Here is a 14,787-nt window from a genome sequence, read left to right on the forward strand (position 1 = left end):
TTTAAATCAAAAGCATACACAGATTTCTCAGACTGTAGAATTATCTGTTTGCATGTATATTAATACTATGCAAATATGTATAACAGAGAACTCCTTACATCCCAAATTGTCAAGCACAGTGCATATTTCACTGAGGAGGGAATAGAAGAATTGGGAGAAGGAAGTCCACCTCATGCTAACAAGTGAAGAAAATTTAACCCGGTACCAACAAATTTTCCACAGAACCCAAATGAGAAGACACTGTATTTTTTTCCAGTTTACAATTTGTAAAGCTGGTGTCTGAATCACTGAAATATTAGTAAAAGCTGTAATCTATTTTTGGTGGTTGCATATGTTTCTGCCAAGCATTCTTGGGAATACTTGTTCAGTCTTGTTCAAACACAGTTCCCCTACCAAACATTTTCAAACAGATGGCAATATTGCCCATTTCTTTACTATAAACAGAGGAAGTATTTTAGAAACATATTTAGTGAATTAGCCATTTTGCATTATTTCTTTTTTTTTTTTTTAATTAATGTGTGGCAGTGAAAAAAAGTCAGTCTCTTCTCTTACTTTGGATACTTCCATTTCCTATGAACAAATTTAACAACAACAAAAAGACACTGTTCCATCATACTGCCCTGGAAGATATATCCACCCCTAAAAATAGACCAAGATGTTCACCTGGGTTGGGAAACACAGCTACCTAATTTAAACTTTCAGGAACAACATTAGAAAACAGCAAAATCCAAAACCTTTATGAAGGAGTTTTTTATCTTTCTTATTATCACGTCAAGAACATTAAAGTGTTACACACCTTTGCAAAACAGCTAAATTTTCAATCTTTTTCCTACAAACCCTAGTTAGTTGTAAACTTGGCTAGTGTCCTTTGAATAGCTAGCTAACTCTCCTTCCCCTCACCTTTGTCTGACTTTTCCTGTAGGGAGAGTCTGGCTTCCTACTCTGGAACATATTGCCCTTTATCATTTTAACCTTGTGTACTTAACTTCAGGAATCCTGGGCTCCAGTCTCTCTTCTCCCTCCGCAGACATCTATGCAGTTACCAATCAGACTTGCATGCAATGATTCAAATCCAATGGCACTAACAACCAAGTATTGCATTTCAATAAACAAAGAATCTTTGAATGTTTATGCTCTCTTCGGATGACCTAAGCTCTAACATAGACATAGGACAGTGTCTAGAGTTAACTAATCATGTCGCAACCCAGTTCACTTTACAACAAACATGCTCACTATAAAGTCAGGTTAAGAAATAACATCTGCAGAAAAGCCCCAAATTTACTATCTGATACAAGCATCTACAATCCTGTCACAGCTTCATACTACACAACGGCGAGAAGAGATTAAAAAATACTCAAGTTCTGCTGTACTATACAACAGTTAAATACATACAACTGACTTAAAGAATAGCTCAATTAACAGTTTCATGCAAAAATGACTTCAGATGACTAAAGAAGGTGATGATCTGGATGGCAGTAAAGAAATTTCTATTCACTCTGCAACTCTCCCTCATTTTACCTGACACAGCAGAAAACAAAAAAAAATTTGATTAAAAATTTCAGACTGTTAGTTGTTATCTTGCATACTGATCAGGATAAAAGGTGCTACTTTGCATTTCTTAATCAATTTACTAGTTAGAGCAAATGTCTAAAAGCTCCCATTCAAATGAACTGTCATGCTTATACATACAAATTCTCAGCAAACATGAAATAAAAATGGAGTAAAATGTCAAGAGAATGATTTTTAGCCAACACTCTATTTCAGATTCACAGTTGTCTACTGACTAGTGATGACTTTCCCTGCATCTTACCTATGATAGTATTAGCAACAAAACAGACAATTTTTATTAAAATCTAATTTTTCTTGTTGTAAATTTTCTTTTCATATTCATTCCATTTTTACTCTACTTTTTATTCATATTGCTTTAAAATGAAAGGACATCACTTTTCAAATGTGATACACAGAAACGTTAAGAAGCACAGCAAAACATACTTTTTAAAAATATGTGCAATGTACATGAGTGTGCACACATACAAATACACAAAAATGAGTAACACTTTTTTTAATTTAAAAAAATGGAAGTTCCTCACTTAAAACAAGTTCCTTACTTCCTGACTCTTCACATATGCTAATTTGTAAAGGTGTCATTTGTTAACTGCCATTTTTTACTTGGCTTCTTTTTGGTTCCTATTAGCCTATCTCAGATTTTAGATCTTAGATTTCCTTTAAGGATATAAAATTTTCTACATAGCAAAATAAAATCAAGAACTTTAGCCTTCAGATTACACTGACAATTTTAAGGCAATCCATCAGGGTCTGGCCTACTGTAACTCCATAATTAAAAAACATAGTGCTCCATGATGTCAAATAGAGCAATATCAGAGAACAGTTTACAAACTAGAAATCTAAGATACTATTCTGACAATACCCAGCACTCAATGCAATAGAGGACAGATGCAAATTACAGTTATATTTCAGCAGCACACAAGGCTACTGAATAGAGGCAGGTACTATTTGAGTGCTGGCACCTTTCTGACACTTCCACACTGTATGCTGCATTTGACCTTCTGACGAAAACTTTAAGACATTCTCTGAGAATCATGAATAATGAGGGGGAAAAAATGAGATTTAGCACTGTGTACTTTCCTGTAAAGACAGACTGAAATAAAGACTAATATCTTTAGTAGTCAAAAAAAAGAATTCTTTACAGCTACAATGACGTAATTTCAGAAAATGGCGATAGATTCTTTGCCCAGATTGCAGGAGGTGCCTTGTGGAAAGGTTCCATCCCTTTCAAAGGTACAAAGGAGACTTCACCTAAGGCGATGTCACCTCCTGAAGTCTCCTCTCGAGTCACAGTATGCCAAATTCCCTTTGGTTTTCCTTCTACAGCTCCTCACACAATGTATGTGCCAGGACACATGCTTTAGGACATGCACCAGAGCCAGAAGTCATTCTATATTAGACACTCTTGATGGAGCTAACCACCATCGTTTTACAAGATGGTGCACAGGGATGAGATTTCCTCCACTTGATGCAAATCCCTCAACTCCCCTTTATGCGTCTCCAGCTTTCTTTTTTTCCATCTAAATATTCTATAAATAACAAATCTGCCTAACTTATTCTCTTTTCTCCATCTTGAAATTCATAAGGCCGTGAGGATATGAATTATTTAGTAGCTGAACGGATAGAGAATTTTAGAGCACCCCTGCCTCAGATGATTGTAATATCCCTGACAACTTCAGCTGCCACAAAAGAGCAATTCTCATGACAAAAGCAGTCCCATTTCTTTCGCTCCCAGATGCTCACTCTTGTCCTTACAGCAACCCTTCAAGCTGTGGCAGAAGACAAGCAGAGAGGTATTTGTGCAAGTGCACAATAAGTTGCTCTAGGAAAATGATCTGGGTTAAAACCACCTCACCAGCTGTAGAAAAGAATGTTTGGTTTATTGCAGACTCAATCTCACTATGCAGCTGAACAAAGAATTTTGCTGCCCTCTCTTATGGAGTGGCAGAGAAAACAGAAGCTGCCGGAGTGATGGAGAATAGGAACTATTTTTTGGCAGCAGTTTTTGCTTATGTCAGTTGAAAGCATGTGTGAAAATGCAGCCTCACATCTGAACTGTGGCTAGCGTTCAACAGGAGAGCAGTCTGGGAAGAAGTAATACTAAGACTGAATTTTAGTTTAGCATTAAAGAATTGAGGTCAAATTTCATTTTTTTTCTCCAAACAGTTACTGCAAACTGGCACTAATGCAAATCTCATCATTGTTATAAAAAACTCAACAGTAATGATGCAGAAGTGAAATGGATAAGTTCTATTCATAGCTAATTCAAAAGGTATTGCAGATGTACAAAAGAGTAGTGAAAATTCTTTCAAATATGTTTATTATTTCACTGTTGTGGGAGGAATTGGTAGTAATGCCTACATTTAAAATTATCCATGTCTTTCCTTTACATAACCCTGTTCTAATTTGCTTTTAACTTGCCAAAGAAATTTGTTTGAGCTAAATATCTCTCATGTCATTTGCTGGCTGAAGATGATGTTCTGAAAAGTGTCAGATATGAGTCCAACTATCTATAAAAATGCCAGCAAACAGTATGTTTACTCATGTTAAAGAAGTCTTATAGTTCAGCTCTTTCATTATAGACTCCAGTACTTCCAAAATCTGGAAAAGGAATTCCTTTTATGTAGTCTAGAATGATTTCCTTGGAAACAAAGGACAGTTAGGATAAAGAAAAAGGTTGTATGTGAAAGTCTTAATGTAAATTAGAAAAGCTATAGTTTTAATACATGTTAGTATTTACCATGAGCTTTAAAGATTTCTATGACAGTTTAACTCAGTAACATGTGTTAACAAATACTATAACTGGTATTACCAAGAGAGCTAGTCATGAAGAAGATTCACCATGAAAAAAAAAAAGCCATCAAGACAGATACCATGAAGTAGTAAGAACACCACCATCTCCACCACCTTCAGTTCCAAACAAGAAAAGGCCATGAACAGCCTCAAAATTATCATCATTTATCATATTAAAATGAGCTTTCACATTAGGCCACATTTGCATTGTCAAATCAGTTTCACTTAATATGTGAGACCCTACAGAAAACTGAAAGAAATTGTGAATGCTTCTGGAACTGCCAGTGCCATTTGTGTCAGAGCTGACAGACAAAAGTCTGCCTCTCTTCTAAAGTTATCTAACTTAATTATGCATGGCATTACTGGCATCAAAAATGCAACTCTAATAACTTCCCTTGCAAAGTAAAACCACATTTTGTCTAGCCAAGTTTGCTAACTTAACATCTTTTTATTTGTATTTTTTAGAAGTATGCAATTTCCCAATGTTTTAAATCAATACTTCACTGTTTCTTTATGATCACTTCTTCAGCAATTAATCCTAGTCTTTATTTTTTATGTAGTACTTCTATATCACAAGCGTTTAAAGACCCAGAATCATAATCAGATAGAGCTATACAAGCACAAAGAAAGATTGTCCTTACCTCACAACTTCTGACCACTGATTGAGTTGTATCTCAACTCCCCCGTACTTGAGAGTTTGTCTGGTTTTTAAGATGGTGTGATTAGAACTAAACATAGTATTCCTGCTGAAGTCATGCAACTTATTTACATAATGACATTATCAGATTTCAGTTCAAAGAGCAATTATGACATATTTAGCATTTGTCTACCCTTGAAGAAGTCTTGGTATGGTTTTACTAGTACAAAAAGTCTCACCTATACTAGGATTATTGATATGCTGATGTGTACTCTCATTTTTGGCTTTTTCTTCTATTGTTGACATAGCCTTTCTGATAACCTCTTGACATTCTTATCTTAAAACCAATCTGCAATTTAGCAACTACAAAATAACTTCAAGTGAAGTCACAATATCCAAAGAAAGAAAGACAGATAACTATTATGTTAAGTGTCTTCACTGAAATTTGTCTTTCAGTGCCTCTCCTATACCGTGTCTCTCTCCTGTATTTAAAAAATTAGAAAGAAAGAATGTTTCTGCATGAGACTAAGGATATTCACATAAATTATCATCCTAATTTCTAAAGTATAGAAAAAGCAACAATTTTGTCTACTACTGCTCATAGGAAAGACACAGAAATGCCCACCAAAGGTTTAATAAAGAAAACTGCAGTGAAAAAATCATTACTAACAAGAGTTGGCTGTTCAGGGACATTTAAATGAGCACAATTTATGTATTTAAAGCCAGCCCGCACCTTGGGGAGAATCAGTGCCTCCTAATGAAACCCCAAACGTAGTGGATTCTCTTTCTAATGGTTACTCTTTTAAGTTTTTCAGCTGCATAGACTCTCAGGGTACTTCACAGAAAATTTCTATCTCAATATTGTATCTAAACCCAGATAGCATGCTTTCCTGCACAACCTACTTGAATACAAAACATAAGCAAAGCCAATTTTAGTAACTTATTTGCAAAATAAAAGTTAGGAATCCTAATAAACATCTTGACAGTCATGGCACAAGAAGATCTGATCAGTCCTGCATAGACAGATAAGAGAACCCTGCCCTGTATTTGCCTGTTGGCAAGAGTTTGTTCTCAAGGAACATATTTAACAGAAATGAACTGCTCCTTCTAAGGTATTACCACTACTCACATTTTATTCTGGCAGTGAAAAGTGCAAACAATTAGTTATCGAATTTACTTATCAAAAGAACATTGTGAACAGCGCACTACACACAGAAAAAATGAAGATTATGGTCTCCAACCTTATGAGGTTTCATGCAATCACTGAAAAGGCATAGAATCTTCAATCGACAGGCCTCAGCAAATAACTGGCATAGTTTTATACTCATACAAGAGAAAACTTTTTATGTCACATACCGATTTCTTTTTAATGTCCTCCAGATCTTTGAGTTCATTCTCAATCTTTGTGATTAATTCCCTGAGTTCATCAAGATTAGTGCAAATAAGCTAAAAAACAAATGAACATAAACACTTGGTAATGTGGGACTTAGAAAATGCACAATGAAGTCAAATAAAATCTAAAAGCACATGCTATTACTTGGTGCCAACCATGTGATTTTTATTTTCTTATATTATTTAATGTAAAAAAACCAGGACCTCTTCAAATCAAATTACTAAGAAAGTACTTCACTTCAGATATAAATTGTATTTCTGCATGTGAGCTTCCATTCCAAAATGTAGGTATTTTCTCAAAACTGCAGCGAATGACACAAATTACCAAATTTATCTCAAGCATAGCAATGAGTCAGAACAGGCTTGAGTATCAAACAATAACCTGGTGAATTAATATGTGCTAGCTTTGGACTATGCTGTGGTTATAATATTATTGCACTTGTTACAACTTTTCTATGCACAGAACCTTGTAGGTTTATATGAAGTATTCCAGAAAGAAAATTTATCTATGTCTATCAAATCTCTTTTGTTTTAGCAAAGGTACTATATTTAATGCACTGGACTTCCTTCTTACTCCTGTTCTTAGCAAACAGCTTTTTACATTTTTCCTTCCACAATATGGATGTTATTTGCTTGAACAAATTTTCAAAGAAACACAAATGACCTTTAAGTTTTGGCTTACTGTCACTTAGGGCAATTACAGGCTTACTAACCTGGAAATGATTAAGCTATTAGATTCATTCAGGCCACTGCATCTAAAGACTTTTCCACCCTTAGGTGGAAATGTTTTCATTACTATTGAAAACATGTTGAAGTAACTTTAGAAAAAAAAAATTAAATCCAAGTAGGAAAAAAAAAAACTAAACACAAGAAGCCCACAAATACACTCTTATGATAAAATTGCTATCATTTTTTTATGCCAAATCAGTAATTCACAACAATACATCTTTACTTCAGTTGCACATGATGTTCTAGATTTGGAGTAAATTCATACAAAAAACACTAAGTTGTTTCATTATTTTAACACAGAACAGACAATTTCAGCAAAACAAATTTCAGAAGCCTCTAGTATCATACATGTAACTATTTTCACAGTATTTGTGTACATTTAAGAGCATTAGGGAAATGGAGCAACTTCAACTAAAAGATTACAGTGTTCACATTCATAAGTTCAAAATCGAGAATGAATAAGGAAATTTTCACTGTGTTGCTGTAGACGAAGTGTGTAAAAATTAACTTCCAGACCGTTTCTCTCTTGATCCAGAAAATATTATTGCTATGGGCAACTCTATGAGGTTCAATATTGCACATCTGTTTTACATGTAAAGAAGTTCCAAGTACATAAAAGAGAAGCCAAATAATGTTTTTTCTTCTCCCATCTGGCCTGCAAACAAACCTATGATACAGCATTATTATCCAAAAATGTGCAAGTTTGTCACATCAAGCCCTTGATGTAACTCAAAAAAGCCATAGGTAGAGATTTCCCTTTACACAATTATAACCCACTCCTTTATAACCACATACAACTCCATACGTAACTGACAATTCAGTTTTTGAATTGTATTGTTGCTTTTTATTTTCTCATATCAAATGTGTTTAATTCAGTGATCAAAGACAAAGCAAGAACTATGAGCCAAAGAAAGATACTATCCGTTTAACTCTGTACTTCATTTGCTGAAGTGTATGAACTTCTCTCTAAAAGATCATTTGTAGTAAGGCAAGAGTTTTTTAAGAAGGATGACTTCAGTATCATGTTAGTTGAATGCTTTCCTGGAAATACCGATTTTATCTTTACCATACAGCTTCCACATGTCATCGGACAATTCAGGTTGCCAAACTTGTCACAGGTCCTAGTCCTGTTTCTCATTTTCAGAACAGTCACTTGAGACATAAGAATCCGATTTGCAAAATGGTCAGTGTGTATCAGTCCAAATTACATCAACATTAAAAAAAAAACCACAGCTAATATATAAAAATTAGTTGTCTTGGGGCTGGTAGTGACAGGGAAGAGTAATCAAATCTATGTCTCAATTTGGCATCAGAACAGATGTACTTTAAGGCTAATACCTGCGTACCACTTATCCACTGGTAAAACAATGAAGGTGGCACCAGTTCAGATTACAGGATTTATTGTCAAAATGAGTTTAGCGTCTGAAACACTGCAACACTATGCTGAAAAACACTACAAAAGCATTCATGAAGAAATCTGTATTTGTTTATAAAAAGCAGGATTTGAGATAAGATATTAAAGATATACACTGCTTGGGAAGGAGCTATTTCTGAAAATTCTATCATTTGGCCAACATTTTTTACATAATGAAGCCAGCGTTTTGAAGTAAAGATGAGAAGAACAGTGATTTAAGAGTGGAGTGCATTCTGTATGTAAAACAGAAGGGAATTAAACCTACAAAGATACGTAGTTCGGGAATTTCTCAAATTTTAGACAACTGGCCTAAAAATTCTAATGCACTTACGGTCAAATTTTCATCATAGACTCATAGAATAGTTTGGGTTGGAAGGGACCTTAAAGATCACCCAGTTCCAACCCACCTGCCACTGGCAGAGACGCCACCCACTAGATCAAATTGGCTAAGGCTCCATCTAGCCTGGCCTTAAACACCTCCAAGGGATGGGGCATCCACAACCTCTCTGGGCAACCTGTTCCAGTGCCTCACCACCCTTATAGTGAAGAATTTCCTCCTAATGTCTAATCTAAATCTCCCCTCTCTTAGTTTAAAACCATTCCCCCTTGTCCTGTCATTACCTGACTGTGCAAAGAGTCGCTCTCCATCTTTTTTATAAGTCCCTTTCAAGTACTGAAAGGTTGCAATGAGGTCACCCTGGAGCCTTTTCTTCTGTAGGCTGAACAGCCCCAGGTCTCTCTGCCTTTTAAGGATGCCATTAGGATGACTCAACCATTAGGATGTATTAAGATCAGTAAAATTATCAAGAATTTCTAAAATTGTGTTGAATAAGTAATAGCTTATTTAAGCCTTTATTTACTATCTTACTTCAACAAGCTTAGCTTATGACTTCATTTATTTTGCAATATATTGCAAGAGAAAAAATAATGCTTTTCAATTATTTACATCATTATTGTTTTAGGCACAGAATTTAAAACTTTCTTTTTCTTTTGCATTACATCTACGGACTGTCAGTAAACACAATAAAAGAAAATTTTCTTTAGATCATCTTGATATATAATCTAGCAGGTATTTCTCATAATGAGACTCTAATATATGTTTCAGGGTTCTTTGCTTATGGTTGTTAACTGTATGAACTTAGCAATTCAATTTTCTGCAAGCAATACTCCCTTTGTAAATTGGTTTATATGTTTAAACAGGTTACGTGAAAGTGAATGCAAAAAGAAAGGTATTGATGTTACAATCTAATGTTCCTGTCACATTCTGATAGTTCACTGTCGTTTCACACACTGCTCTTGAGGAACACGCGTTCTAATTATCTATCACGAGAAAAAGAATCTGAAGAGAAAAAAAACATTTCCATCATGACTTAAAGGGAGTGAAAAATTACTCCCTACTCTCTAAAACATTCCACAGTGACTTAAATATCTGGGTTGTCAGTATTTCCATAAATGTACAAGTCACGTACATCAGTCATGTACATGTTCACTATACACAGGCATTTTCAGATCAGGCATGGGACTTACTACATATGGGCTGAACTTTCACAGGCAATAAGCATTCTGTTTTTCAACTGAACACAAAGGAAGCTTCACATTTTGAGTTTTCCAGTAAATTTTCAAATTCAGTGTTGAACTTCTCCCATTAGGATACAATCTCAGATCCTGGTAATCTCTCAAAGACCCTCACTGCTTCCTAGAACCCCAAGGAGGAAAGACAGGAATAAGAAATCTCTCCAGATTTTTCTAAGGCAAGACAAGCACCATTCCAACTTGGGACTCTCCAGTGATCCCTCAGAATTAATACATGAATTTTGTCGTCATAAAAAAAAAAAGGAATCTGCGGATCTATTCATAAATACACAGCTAGTGTGCTCTCCTGGATCATGGATGCTCCCTCCTTGACCCTATTTAACCAGTTGGAACTTCAGCCAAGCTTTGTAAACATAGAACACTTCAGTGTGGTTTTGTGCCTAAATTCAGGTTATCTGCATGATTTTAAGTTACTTTCCCATGAAACTGTTCTTTTCTTACCACAATTTCCAAGTGGAAAATATCTAGATACCTCCTTTTTGAGCTCTGTATTTAATATAGACCACTGCTGATGAAAGCTGAAACTGTTAGACACAGTTACAGAAAAGCCAAAGTGTTAGCCCAGTTCCCTGAAACATGTGTTCCTTCTTTAGTTATGGTACACACTGGTCTATATAGCTACATGTGTATACAGGGATGGGAAAAGACTGGGAGGAAACACTACTGGACATAAAGGTACTTTGTAACAGGGACAGAGGTAGAAAAAAAACCACCTTAGTATCCTTGCTGTACAGGAGTATAATTATTGTCATTTCTTTAAAACATTAACAAGAAACAGTAACTATAACCTTGTAAATCAGAATTTATTTTAAAAGAAGTGCAACAACATTAAAAATATTAACAAAATATTAAAAACAGCGTATGTTTTGTGTGCTTTTATTTGGTAAAGAGAATTTAATTGACAACTGCTTTTTTAAGAACAGCCTTAAAAACCTGGTATAAGGTCTGAAATTACATATAAGTAGGGAGTGATGTTCATTGACCTTCACTAATCTGTGCTTTCACTGTTTTGTCCATGACATTCAAACTATGAGAGAATAGAAAATCTGTGTGATGTTTCCTCAAAAGGATGGTTAAAACTGGCATTATAAACATTAGGATTATTAAACACACTTATATCCTAATTTTCTTTGTTGTTGTTAATTTTATTGTACAACTTGGGTCATTTGGTCTCTGTGACTGCATATATTAAAAGATGTAATAAGATTCATTTTCTCAGATTTGATTTTTTTTTATTTTTCAGTTAAAGGATTTACACTAAGGTGCGGGATCTATTCCTACAAAATAAAGTACATTATGGCTTTTACTTTTTTCTCTTTCTTACATCTGTAGACTGCAGGCACGTAAAACCGCTTATAAATTTTCAAAAAGGTTTCATTTTTTTGCTTTCTTCCTTAAAAGAGCTAACGTTTAGATATGAATTGCAACATCTTTTATGGTTATACCCTCCCTTACATGTTTCACTGTAAAGACTTGTCTTATCAAATATTTAAAAATATAGTCTCATCTTCAAATATTTACATGATCTTATGAAGTTTGGCAATCTATGTATGCAAAGTATCAAGACACATGCTTTACGCTGCTCTAAATGTTTTAGGAGCATTGCAAATAGAAATGTTTTAATATTTGCAAGTGTTTGTAACACAGTCAGAATAGTCCTGCCTGTCCTCTTGAAAAAGGAAAGTTAAATGTTTGAAAAGTTCCCTAATAAGATTAAACTGCTCATACTGACAGATCTTACCTTCACCTAAACCAGATCTAAAGCCTAGATTTGATTAAAAGAGATGGGATTATTTTGTTAAATTTTAATTAACATTTTACATAGGTAAATGTAAAAATGTTAATTTTGCATTTAAATAGATACAGAAACACACACTTTACCTTGGTTAGACAAGAAGTTAGGTTAAGTTTTAGATAATGCTTTAGATGGGCTATTTAAATGCAATAGTTTAATAATGTAAAACCCATTTCTAACTTAACTATGTACATCCATGGCATGCAATACATGTGCTGAGAAAAAACAGAAATTTTTAGACACTACCTACTTTTTGGAGTTCTCTGGAATGATTTTAGCCACTACCACAGATACACAGAGGAAAGTCAGAATACATTTAAATATCAGTCCTTAATCAATATTGACTACTAACCAATTTTATCACCGGATATTCTAGTAACTCCACCTGAAACACATTGTCATAATGGATGAAAATAATTTATTGTGAGGATTTTACAGAACAGTCGTAGCTTAATGAGATTCTATTGACTCAGAAAAGCACAGACTGCTTTCTGAAAAAAAAAAGTTTTATTCTTAAAACCAAAGGAGAACTTCAATTCAAGCAAGTATGCATACATAAATGGTGACTTACAACTTACGTACGTTAATACTTCTGTTACAGTACCATAAAAAACACATTATTATAATTACCACTCTCTGCATAGTGCTCTCTGGTCTAAAGGTCATGTGCAGATAAGAGGTAAAAGTTACAAACAGGATGAACACATGGACATACAGATTTTTTTTCAAAGCCTTCAGTAAGTTAAGCTAGAATTCAATTCAAGGATCACAATGAAACACCTCACTAAAAAAAAAAAACAAACAAACAACAAAACAAAAAACAATGACAACACAAAAAAATAACACAAGTAATTTTATCCTGGAAAATTATATCTACCTTATAAATTCCATGAACAGCTACTGTTTTTCCATGTTTTGTCCTGCATCATATTTATCTGGGACCTTAAACAATACTGCGAAACACTACATAAGCTGCATAGAATAAAAAATGCTGAAATATTTTCTATTCAGAAAATGTGAAATGCATGTTTAAAAACATTATTAAATTAAACCTTTTAATCTGGAAATTTACCTTTGATTAGGATTTCCAAGTTGTGTAAGACAGTAAAGGACTTAATATATAGGCATTCAGCTTTCAAGAATTTAAAACAAAAATTAAAATCATTTACCTGAAATTCTGGTATGGCAGACTTTGTGACACCTTTCCTCTTCTTTGTGATTGCTTTTTTAGATACCGATTTTTTTCCTTTTAAGATTAAAAGAGAAAAGCTTCATAATGCTGTTGTACTTCATTAATAAAACCAAATTACATACAGACTTTAAAGTTAAACTATAACTAACAGATGGCTGACGGTGAGTCACGTAAACATGACGAATCAGAACTAGACGCAGCAATAGCAAACATTAAACTACAAGTATCTGTGGGGAAGTCTTTTCTCAAAAAAAAATAAAATAAAGAAAAAGAACAAATCCATTACAATGCTCATAATACACCACCAAAAAATTAAGGTAACACTGCAAGAAATTTAATTCACAGAATAAACATTCACATCAGTGTTCTGGAACAAGCAAAATGCCACAAACTTAAGAAATACAGTATCTTACCTGCAAGGTATGTTCTCTGACACTGCAAAGTGAACTACGTATTAGGGTCTGGGACCTCTTTATGTTACAGTAAAAAATACCCTCAAAGCACAAGCAATATCTAGAAATCACTAAACGGATATGCTAGTTACCAATGAAATCGGATTACTGATATGGTTACTCTGGTAGTGGCAAAGCCTAAAGTTTTCAGAAGAAAACACCTTCCTACTAAGGTCCTTCCAACTTAGCTATGCTATATTATGCTGTATATGGATGTAACAACAAAACTTCCTGAAGACAAAGCAAGTGGTCAACTGCCTAAAGTACCAGGATTAACAGATTACACACATTTCTCAAAACAAGCGGCTGCATCACCCAGTCTTATATAAACTCAAGATAATGGAGATTCTTATAGTTATTTCTACATTCTTATGGCAAACTTTGACCTATTCATTTAGATTAAAACCATCACCATGAGATTATTCCAGTACTCACATTCTGGAGTCCTAAGCAGTAATTAAAAACCTAAGGAGTCATACAAACTATGCTGATTTAATTGTCAAATAGAATCATCACAGACTACTTGCTTTAACACAAATAAAGTCAGATTTGGTATTTGTATTTATGAAAAATAGGCATGGATTGCATTTTTTCCTAATAGATGCTTGTTTGTGTGTGCAAAGATGTGCGTACATACACACACACACAATTATACATGTATAATTAAACAAAACACATTGAGAAATTCTTCATATCTCAAGATAGAAAATCAATCATTAACCAATATTGGGTGGAGGGGAGGAATCAAATTTTTATTTTCCACTTATTACATTGTGAGGTTTCCTGAACATTGTACCTGAATCTGAAATAAAACACTGTTAAGACAGGGCACAGGGATAGATGGACTGCTGGTGTCAACCCTGATTTGAAACTCCATATACTGAACACGTAACAAAATTTAAAGAGCTCTCAACTACCAAAAATAAGTGATCACAGACTTCACATTACAGGAAAAGTGATAAAAATAAAGAAACATGTTTTACTAAAACAATGACCCAAACATTTTGACAACATGAAAAAAATGAATTATCAACATTTTTATTATATATTTTAAGGAATCAGCTGCATTCAAAACGTATTTGCTATGATTAAGAATAATGCTGTTCATAAATGAACTAAAGCAGACATCTAATACAAACTTTCTTGACAAACTGACTAAAAAAGAAGTCTGGACATATGGTGGTTACTTAACCATAAAACAATGTTATCTGGCAAGAACATGAA

The 14,787-nt window shown here is 34.2% G+C and overlaps 1 protein-coding gene across 3 annotated transcripts in view; it reads right to left on the minus strand.

Moving 5' to 3' along the window:
* BRD10 (bromodomain containing 10) overlaps positions 1 to 14,787 on the minus strand; it is a 59,575-nt gene that overhangs the window by 21,206 nt on the left and 23,582 nt on the right. For 2 of the 3 annotated variants that reach the window (XM_080574383.1, XM_080574385.1), the window contains exons 4-5: positions 13,089 to 13,165; positions 6,353 to 6,442 (exon numbers count right to left, since the gene is read on the minus strand). In XM_080574383.1, the coding sequence (XP_080430509.1) occupies positions 6,353 to 6,442; positions 13,089 to 13,165 (167 nt within the window). The remainder of the gene's footprint in view (positions 1 to 6,352; positions 6,443 to 13,088; positions 13,166 to 14,787) is intronic. The other variant, XM_080574384.1, reaches the window with a different exon arrangement.

The sequence above is a fragment of the Anser brachyrhynchus genome (assembly GCF_964034855.1).
Source record: "Anser brachyrhynchus genome assembly, chromosome: Z".
In the NCBI taxonomy this organism is placed as follows: Eukaryota; Metazoa; Chordata; class Aves; order Anseriformes; family Anatidae; genus Anser; species Anser brachyrhynchus.